We start from the raw sequence: 9893 nt of genomic DNA on the forward strand, positions 1-9893 counted from the left end.
AAACCTCTGCATGTTCCTCTCCACACACGCACACATACATAAACATGTCTGTATGGAAGCAAGAGGCAAGAGACGAGTACGTTGGGCCAGGAAGGGGTCGGGGATAAGAATCACCTTGAATTGAAAGTAGAAGATTGAGCCTCCTCGGCACAGAGAGGATGGACATGCAGGCTTCGTGGCGTCACAGGTGGACCAGGAAGGCTTCGGGGAGGCGCCGGTGTACTCTGATGGGACAAAGTTGCTGGATTTAGAGAGTGTGGAGAGATGCTTTGGAGGAATTTGGTGACTTTCGTAGGATTTTTGGATGAATAATAAAAAGATCAACATTTTGAAAAGTTAGGAGGGTGTGCACACTTGTGCAACCACATTATCGTAGTGTAGTTGTTTGTTTAGTTGTTTATGGAATTTTTCATTTGACTTATAAAGGTTTAGAAACAATTGATTTTAACCTAGCGTTTGAACCGGGGTGTGTAGACTTTTCACATCCACTGTAGGTTGTTGGGTGCTGCTGTTTTGATTAGCAATGGCACTTTCATGGGCTGGGCATTTAACGCGTTTCTTTACGTGTGGATGTAGAACAGGAGGGAGGGAGTTGTTTACACCATGCGGACAGGCGCTTTTGAGCTTCTTGTAAGTGCTGCTGTTTTGGTCAGCAACAGTATTTGTAATATAGGGGGAGGTGACAAAGGTGGCTATTTCCAACATACTGGTTTCTGGTGGATTTGGGTGGGTGGCAATTTTGAGTAGGGGAATCGCAGACATTAGCATTCAGAGTGGAAGTCGAGGAATGGGGGGGGGCTCTAAGAGTTGGTTGATGGAGGGGAGGGGGGCATGTTAGTCATCACGGGTGCCCGTTCAAATGCAAGCCGGCAGCCTCCTTGTTTGGAGCTTCAAGTTGGGAACTCTGACGACTAATTGCGCGCTGGTGCCTGGCATGAATATTCATGGTGGTATGTTCAGACCCCATCTAATTAGTGGAGAGTTAGAGGAAGAAACTCACACCTTGCATACCCACCGCGACGCAAGTACACACCGCCCAGCACCACCCACAACGCTCCCCCTTCTTCAGCCCTCCAGGGAATGCTGGCAGAGTAGCCGGAGTTCATTAGTCAAAAAAAAAAAAAAGAAACAAGCGAGAAAAGTTACCTGAAAAGCGCATATTTGGTCTTCAGGAAAATAGACTTTTTTTTTGCATATTTGGGGGCCTATTATGGATGCCTATCAAAGAACAAGCACACACAATTATCTATTGGAGGATTTCAAAAATGTAAACACAGAAAGGAAAGTGATTTGGGAGGGGGTGAGCAATTCACTTTAAATATCTTATGAGATTCTTTCAACAAAAGTGATACTTTAAACTTACCTCTGGAAAGCTATTTTTAATCTTCTAGTTGCTGCTAGGAGTTATTACAGCCTTGACTTAAGTTTAATTCATTGAAGAATAAAACTAAATGAATTATTGAATTGATTAAAAACAAAAACACACCAGTATAGTGATTAAAAACAAAAAAAGTATTAACTAAATAGAATCTAAAAAATGAAACCCATTGAGCTTGCCCTTCTTCTGGTGTGTGTGCCTTGTCCTCCAGAGGGCAGCATATAAAACACTCATCATAAATGAAGAAGAGTTTCACTACTAAGCGACTCAGAAAGTGGCTGTAATCATTCTAAAGACAGGTGGGACCAAAATAACCAAAGTTTTGTTTTAAAAAAACAACAACAAATGTTGCTTTCTACAAAATAACCCAGAAAGTCGGGTTCAAATTGACCCAGCTAGGGAGCAGGTCCCTTTTCGACCCAAATTCGGTTATTATAGGGAAAATATGGCGTGACTCACATTGCCTGTCTACATGTGTTGCTTCATCATTGGTGTTCACACTGATGGAAGTTTGCATGAGCACTAATCCAACTGACTTTTGTAAGTAATTCTACTTTCTGCTTACTGCCACCATAATGAGTCTGAATCCAATTTTTGCTCACAACTCAAGATGGAAATTTCAGCCATGCCACTGGAAAAGAAATCATCTTTGAGGGTGGAGGACACTGCCTGCTTGCCCTCCCCTCTTTGCTCACATCCTGCATGTTGACCTGATGTCAAGTCATGTCATGCAAGAAACTATAAATTGACACTATGGAGAATTTGGCCCAACAAAGAAGAGCTTCATCTTGTCGTGGGGGGGGGGGGGGGGGGGGGTTGACTAGTCGACCCCCCCCCATCCTAGCCCCCTTCTACTTCTCCTGCTCATCATCTCCCAGATTCATCCTCATCTGCGCCGTCATTCACTTGTGTGAGCTCCCTTTCACGGCGCGCACCATGGAGACGTGCTTGGCCACGGCAAAAATGCACCGGGAGGGAGGGAGGGAGGGAAGGAGGGGGGCCGTTTAGGGGCCACCATTCCTCCACAAAAACACCCCCATCTCCTCACCCCCAATGCTGAGCATCTGGATGTGGCTTTTCCTTCCACACACAAGAGTGACTGTGCGGTGTGCTTTTTATAGACGGGGGGGCTGACAAATGAGCCCCCCCCCCCCCCGGAAAAAACACATGCACCAAAAAAAATGAAATAGTTCTAAAAAGCTGTGAAACTTGCAAAGTAAAATAAGACAGTATTAACATTTCTAACCTGTTAAACCTGCCGAATGAGTCAAAGCGGAGTTTAAAAAGTAAAGTACAGCGTTTATTGTAAAAATGCAAACAGTCAAAACGACAATGGACTGTGGAAGAAGTTTTTAAAGAATGGATAGATGGATATTTGTTTTCTCCCATTTAATTTAACATTAGAAAAACATGCATTGCACTTCAAGTCCATGCAAATGGCAAAATGAGAAGATGGTCATAAATCCCACACCTTTTAGCAGATCATAAACTCATCATGCAAATGGCATGCAAGAGTGTCACCGCTGTACTCCAGCATAGAAGTCTGTAAAAAAAAAAAAAGAATTTGTAGAAATAGTTTTATCCTGGTACCTCATTTTTCCATTTGTTTGACCTAACACAAGAAATCAAAACATAGTCACGAAAAGACTTCAATTAAAAAATGAGTCAAAGCCATAAGAATATCTGACATTAGTGCAAACGTAACTTTTCAATTCATTTTGCAAATGCTAAAAAAAATAGCTCTCACCCAAGAATAGATTGTCATAAATCACTTTTTTCACCGGAAAGACGTGGCCATAAATCACGCTTTCCGCCAAATGATGACGAGATAAGCAAAAAAAAAATTCAAACTCATCCTTGTGCTTTTCAAGTTTGCATATTGAAGTGTCCCGTGCATGCAAATGTCGTCACTTGACCCTCAAGCGTGCGGTCAGGAAATACGGCGTGGCATTAAACCACACCTTTCGCAAGACCATGACAACCAACACCTGTGACCGTACCCCCCCCCCTCCCACTCCCCCTTCTTTCCCAACACACCACACTCAGCCTTACCTGTCAACGTCCCCCCAAAAAAAGCATATACCGCAACTCTGCTGTAAACAAATGGACAAGAAGAGAAGGTTGATGAAGAAGAAAAAAAGGATGGAAATGGCAGCACTGAGGCATCCGGAAGGTGGAGCGGCGGCGCAAGGAGGGGAACGTGCGCCCGGCCCATTGGCCACTTTTAAGGCGAATGCAACGCCAGAGATGTAAGATTTGTTTAAAGCCTCGCATTTCCATTTAAGAACGTGATTGTGTTTGCAAAAGATCCCTTTCAATCTTTGCACCCCCCCCACCACCACCACCACCTCCAGCCCCTCACTCGCTCGCTCTCTCTCACTCGCTCGCTCTCTCTGTGTATGTATGTGTGTGCGCGTGTGTGTGTGTGTGTGTGTGCACCCCCTCAGCGTCTCAGAGGCTGCTTTGCAATTCATAGAATTGGTAATTTGCTATTGGGACAAAACGTGAAGGGAAAAATAATCAGATCAAGCAGGGGAAGGAGAGGTGTGTGTGTGCGTGCGCGCGCGCGTGTGTGCGAGCGTGCGTGTGTGTGTGTGCGTGTGCGTGTGCATGCGCATGCATGGGCAGGCGTGTGTGTGTTGGGCGTGTACGCATTGTGGGATTGATGGCTGTGTGTGTGTAGGTGCGTCGACGCAGGATGCAAAAACACACAGCAATCCTAAAATATTAAATGTATAGAAAGCAGCATCAGAGCATGCTTTCATTTTTGCGTTCATGTTGAAGTACAGCAGCTGTTGAGATGACTTAATAAAAAAATAAAAACACGAGCCATGATATTAAAAATGAAGGCCTTGAGTGATCTATAACGGTCAGAATATTAGGAACAGCAGCAGCATCAACCTTGCAAAAAAGGGGGGATGGACGGATGGATAGAAAAAGGTATCAAATCAGAAAAAAAATGAATGTAATAAAGTGGGGACTTTTAGAGAAGAAGCAACACGCACTGATATGAGAGAGACGTGCGTGCGAGCGCGCGCATGTGTCCCCCCCTCTGCTTCATATCTGTTTTATTTAATTGTAGCTTTAAGAAGCCTTCCACGTGGCTTTGATGAGAATAAATAACAAATGAAGGGATTATTCTCGACTCTTAAGCGCGACACAAACAAGACTTGTTAGACTATTGAGGAATGGAATAATACACTTGCTCCCAAAAATGTGCAACGTGGCATTTTAATCAACTCGCTAAGGTGCATGTCATGTTATTGTAGTGTACATAAAGCATCCGGGCTGCTCCCTGTATGGGTATTATTATTAAAATTAGTGTAGTAAAAAAAAAAAGTGGGTCCCCGCACTTTTAAAGTGAAGTAACGCAGGCGGCCGCCCTCGCGCGCGCGCGCATGCCCCCTTCGCTTCCTCCGCCTATCGAGCGCGTCCCCGCGGGCCTCTGTCGGAGCGGAGCCAATGCTCGCCTCTCGGAGGCGTGTCCTCGCGCCGGCCCAAGACCTCCCCGAGCCTCCGCCGACGCCGTCCTGGGCTCTAAAGCCCGCAGAGCTCTGAGGCGGCCGTCACTTCTCCGAGTCGGAGCCATGGCGACAACAGCTCAGTACATCCCGCGGAATAACTCCTTGCCGTCCAACCCGCTCATGCACCCGGACTCGGACCGCATGCACCAGGGGACCACCTACCGGGAGGTGCAGAAAATGATGCACCACGAGTACCTGCAGGGGCTGGCGGCCACCAACACGGGACACCCGATGAGCCTGACGCACCACCAGTGGCTGCAGCCCACGTCCAACAGCGACTGGTCCAGCGGCACGCACCTCGGCCAGCAGGACCACAAAGGCGGCGTGGTGGGGGCGAGCCGCGAGGACTTGGCCGCCGCCGCCGGCTTCCACCACAGATCCCACCTGGTGCACCAGCAGACGGCGGCGGGTGCCCACCACGGCGCCTGGGCTCCGGCCAGCGCGCACCACCTGTCCCCACTGTCGCCCGCGTCGGGCGGAGGGGTCGGTGGAGGTGGCGGCGGCGGCGGCCACCAGGCTCTGGTCTACTCTCAGACGGGATACACGAACCTGAACGCGATGCTGGGCAGCCCGCAGCCGGGCGCCCTGCACCACGGCATGCGCGAGCCTCTCCACGACGACGCGGCAGCGGCGGTGCACGACGGTCACATGGAGTCCCCGCAGCAGGCGTTCGGCCACCACCAGGACCACTCGGACGAGGACGCGCCCAGCTCCGACGACCTGGAGCAGTTCGCCAAGCAGTTCAAGCAGCGGCGGATCAAGCTGGGCTTCACGCAGGCGGACGTTGGCCTGGCCCTGGGGACCCTGTACGGCAACGTCTTCTCGCAGACCACCATCTGCCGCTTCGAGGCGCTGCAGCTGAGCTTCAAGAACATGTGCAAGCTCAAGCCGCTGCTGAACAAGTGGCTGGAGGAGACCGACTCCAACACGGGCAGCCCCACCAACCTGGACAAGATCGCCGCGCAGGGCCGCAAGCGCAAGAAGCGGACCTCCATCGAGGTGGGCGTCAAAGGGGCGCTGGAGAACCACTTCCTCAAGTGCCCCAAGCCGTCGGCGCACGAGATCAGCACTTTAGCCGGCACGCTGCAGCTGGAGAAGGAGGTGGTGCGCGTTTGGTTTTGCAACCGGAGACAGAAGGAGAAGCGCATGACGCCCGTGGGGGTCCCGCACCCCAACATGGACGACGTATATTCCCAAGCGGAGACCCCCCCGCTGCACCGCTCGCTACACAGCCCCGTGCAGTGACTGACTTGACAGCCCAGGGGGTGACCCGTCCCAAACCACCCCACCCCGCCCGCCATCCGCCACCAGGCTCCTTTGTAGACAAATAAAAGGGATTTCGTGGAGTTTACACTATTTAAGTTTCTTCGACGAGACTTGGGGGGGGGGGGAGGACGTTGTGTGCAGTTTTTTGAACTTAGCATCGGGAAGAAATGTTGAGGGGAAAAAAAAACACATCGAGCGAAAATTATCCCATTTAAAGCGAGACAAAGATTTATTTACCAAAATTATAACGGAGGAGATGTAAGGAGAATCAGCATCTCCTCCCCCCTTTTTTGGGACCGTGAACGCACCACACGCCTGCAAAAACCAACAAAAACACTGGAGATGAAAAGTAAGCACTGAATGAACTTTTTTTTGCTCATTATTATTAGTAATATTATTATTTGAATGATCGTTTTTTTCCCCCAATTATTATTTCCAAACCATCCACCCTGACTGTTGTGTTTTTGGGGGGGCTTGGGAAATTTGCAGTCGTGATTGGAGCACATCAGGGTCAATAACTGGGAGGAAAACGGCGGGAAATTATTGATATTCCACCTGCAGCAGGACGAACATGTTCTGATTGCACGCCTTAATATTATTATTATTATTGTTATTAATATTGAGCCACACACGTCGCACGTTGTACACGCAGACGCTAAAAAATACTGCGGATTTTTCTTTTATTGTGGATTGTTCCTCGATTTTTTTCTTTCTTTCTCTGCATGGAGCACTTACTTTTTTTGTTGTCAATGCAACACTTTCACACACATTTGGGCCCCCCCGCGCGAAGTTGGAGCAACTCAGGTAACTTTCAGTGCCCCCCGACCCAGCACCTCTCAATGTCAAAACATGACTTTCTCCGATACTTAAAACGCCGCGGGCCCGTGAAGGCAACGCGGCCAAGGTTGTTGTTTTTTTTTTTTTCTCCTACTTTTTCAAATCATATTTATTTGACGTCTTTGTGTGTCATAAAGAAGTCCCCAAAAAAAGAAGGGAAAAAAACGAACAGTGCTATTCACGAGGCAGTTGAGGGATTTTTCTCCCCAAAGAAAAAAACATGACAATTATTACAAAATGGAAAAAAAAAAGTTTACAAAAAAATGTGATTTTAGAGAAAATGTGTAAATATGTCCAATATGTAAAACTTGTATTTGTTCTGGAATATGTTTTGTGTTTGTTTATTTTCCGGGCAGTTTTGTACACTTACTAATAATATCCCAGAAGATATTTTAATATGATTTTTGATCATTTATAAATATATATTTATTATTTCTTCAATGTGTTCCTTTTTGTTTGTTAGCTCTGTTTTCTTTTTTTCTATATATTTGTTGAAGTGGATGACTTCACTCTCTTTCTTCATTGGTTGTACGTTGATTGCTCTGAAAATGTAGACTGCAAAGTCACATTTCTATTTATGTTATAGTAATATTTTATTACTTACATAAAAACGTATATACAAGAAAAGTGCTCCGTTGTGGTGGCTGTGCTTTCTTTTGTTTGTGTTGCATCACGAGAGGCCGCATTTCAACCACACAACCGACTTCAAATTTTCATATAGTAATGTGCTGTTGTGATTTTTATTGACATCCAATAACTTTCGAATTTGTATGTTTGCCCTCTGATATTAATCATTAGAGTCGTATTTTTAGGCGCTTTGTAAACGTGCGTTATGGGGGGGAACTCACGCAAGCGTATAAAATTGTGCTTTCTAATCTGTTGGCTGGCGATCTCCCTAATCGACTAATCGAGATTTTATTTTTCTCCATTCCCTCAAAAAAGGCCTTCAAGTCGAAGCAAATTTCCGGCTTTCATTGCTATTTGCTCTTAAATGTCCAAATGATTCATTTGAATCGTTGATCAAAATACATCTTTAACGCTCTCCTTGAATTCGCTTTTGCTTCAACGACTTCAAAATAAACGGAACCTTCCTTACAATATGCCTCAAACGATCAAACGTTACATTTTGTGACTCAACATTTCACTTTTTAATCAAAAGTCGCACAAAAACGTTCCCTGGAAAATTACACACGTTTTTCTTTTTCTGTTTAGCTGCTTGCAAATTAAACGAAAGCATAGCAAAATTGTGTTATTTTCATAATTAGGTATTTGTTTCTTGGAAAACATTGAAGCAAAATATTACGGGATGGAAATACATCTTTTTATATTTGCACCGGTCATCGCTTCTGACATCGACAGGCAATAAGTTTTAAAGCAATTTACTAATCATCTGAAAAGCTCCTTTTTATCCTGTTGTCTGTATCGTCGCGGTTTGTACGCGTGAAACAAAAACAGCGTCATATCTGCCGGGCAAAATTTCTTTCTGAACAAATCTTGTTTGAATTCGGTCAAAACGAAGGCGAGGGGGGGAATCAAAGTGCGTGTGTGCGTGCGTGCGTGCGTGTGTTTGAGGACGCTGAAGTGGTCGAAACTCCAGCAGGGAGCAGCAGCAGGCCAACGTCACAAGAGTGAATCACATACGACCCCTGCTGGTCGGACAATGCTACTGCAACACTTACAACTCAACAGTATAGTTTGGAAGACAAACGCTGCACATATTCATTATAGTTAGTACACATGGAATATATAAATTAAGCCCAAATATTTCACACTGCTTTGTTTCCTGAGAAATGTTCACAATTGGACAAAAATTGCCTGATTTGAGTTGTTGTTTGTGGGAAAGCCACAATATCAGACTAAAAATATTGTTGTTTTATTTTAGATCTGCTGTATGCTGTGGCAACCTTTGAACCTGTCGCCTCGGGGGGGAAGGTCACCGCAACGAGTCATGTGTTTGGATGGACGGGCGGGCGGGCGGAACATCCGCTATTATCCACTTAAGGTACAAGGCATCACACAACACCTGTCCCCCCCTACACACAAACACACACACCTCGTGAGCATCTGGACAGTCGCTCATGAGCGCCACCTTGGGACGAGGAAAAGCATCGTCATCTCTCACACGACGATGTGGATTAGTGATGATTAGCAGGGATTATGACTGGTTAATGGTGGGAAAATACAAGAGGAATCATTGGCTGTGCACAAGAGGGAGTTGGGGTGGGGAGGGGGGTGGGGGGGGGCGCTATTTCACTCACACTGGCGGATTTGCATTGATCCACAGCAAATGAAGCAGGATTAGCAGCATCCAGCTATCCGCCGACAGATAAATAACATTAAGCGCGTTACGCGCCATCGCCTCCTATTAATGACACCACAATGCCGGCAATTATGGAAATATGGAGAATAATGGGGAGCGCCGCTACCTACTTGGGATTCCCGCGATTCCAAATCGTCCCTGTGTCAAAGGCCTTACATCGTCAGATTTTGTGAAGGCTTTCATAATTCATCATTTAATTGTTGTTGTTAGATTTGGGGGAGAATAATGACACAGGCCACTAAAAGAATCTAATTCCTGATTTTAAATCAATTTTCCTTAAAGGAAATGATGAAAACAATTTATGACGGTGTAGATGCAACTAAGATGTCCGCCATCTAGAGGTGAACGGTGACATTACAATTTAAAAGTATATTTCGACCCCTGCATGTTTGCTGTTGGGCACTTGCATATTTGCATATTGCTACTGTTTATTTGTCACCCCCTCAATATTTTGTCATGTTTTAGATTTTTCCTGAGATTTTTTCCCACTCAGTTTAGTCGTTTGCCAATCCCTGCTGGAAGCGTTGATGAAATGGGTCACTTCCGGAACACGACTGATGTGATCTCA

At 46.1% G+C, this 9893-nt stretch overlaps 1 protein-coding gene across 1 annotated transcript; it reads left to right on the forward strand.

Moving 5' to 3' along the window:
- The first annotated feature begins 4920 nt into the window (after positions 1–4920).
- pou3f1 (POU class 3 homeobox 1) lies at positions 4921–7541 on the forward strand. The gene has a single exon (XM_061289159.1). The coding sequence runs from the start codon at positions 4966–4968 to the stop codon at positions 6145–6147; it is 1182 nt and encodes a 393-aa protein (XP_061145143.1). The 5' UTR covers positions 4921–4965; the 3' UTR covers positions 6148–7541.
- Positions 7542–9893: the final 2352 nt, after the last annotated feature.

This window comes from Syngnathus typhle, linkage group LG10, assembly GCF_033458585.1.
Source record: "Syngnathus typhle isolate RoL2023-S1 ecotype Sweden linkage group LG10, RoL_Styp_1.0, whole genome shotgun sequence".
In the NCBI taxonomy this organism is placed as follows: Eukaryota; Metazoa; Chordata; class Actinopteri; order Syngnathiformes; family Syngnathidae; genus Syngnathus; species Syngnathus typhle.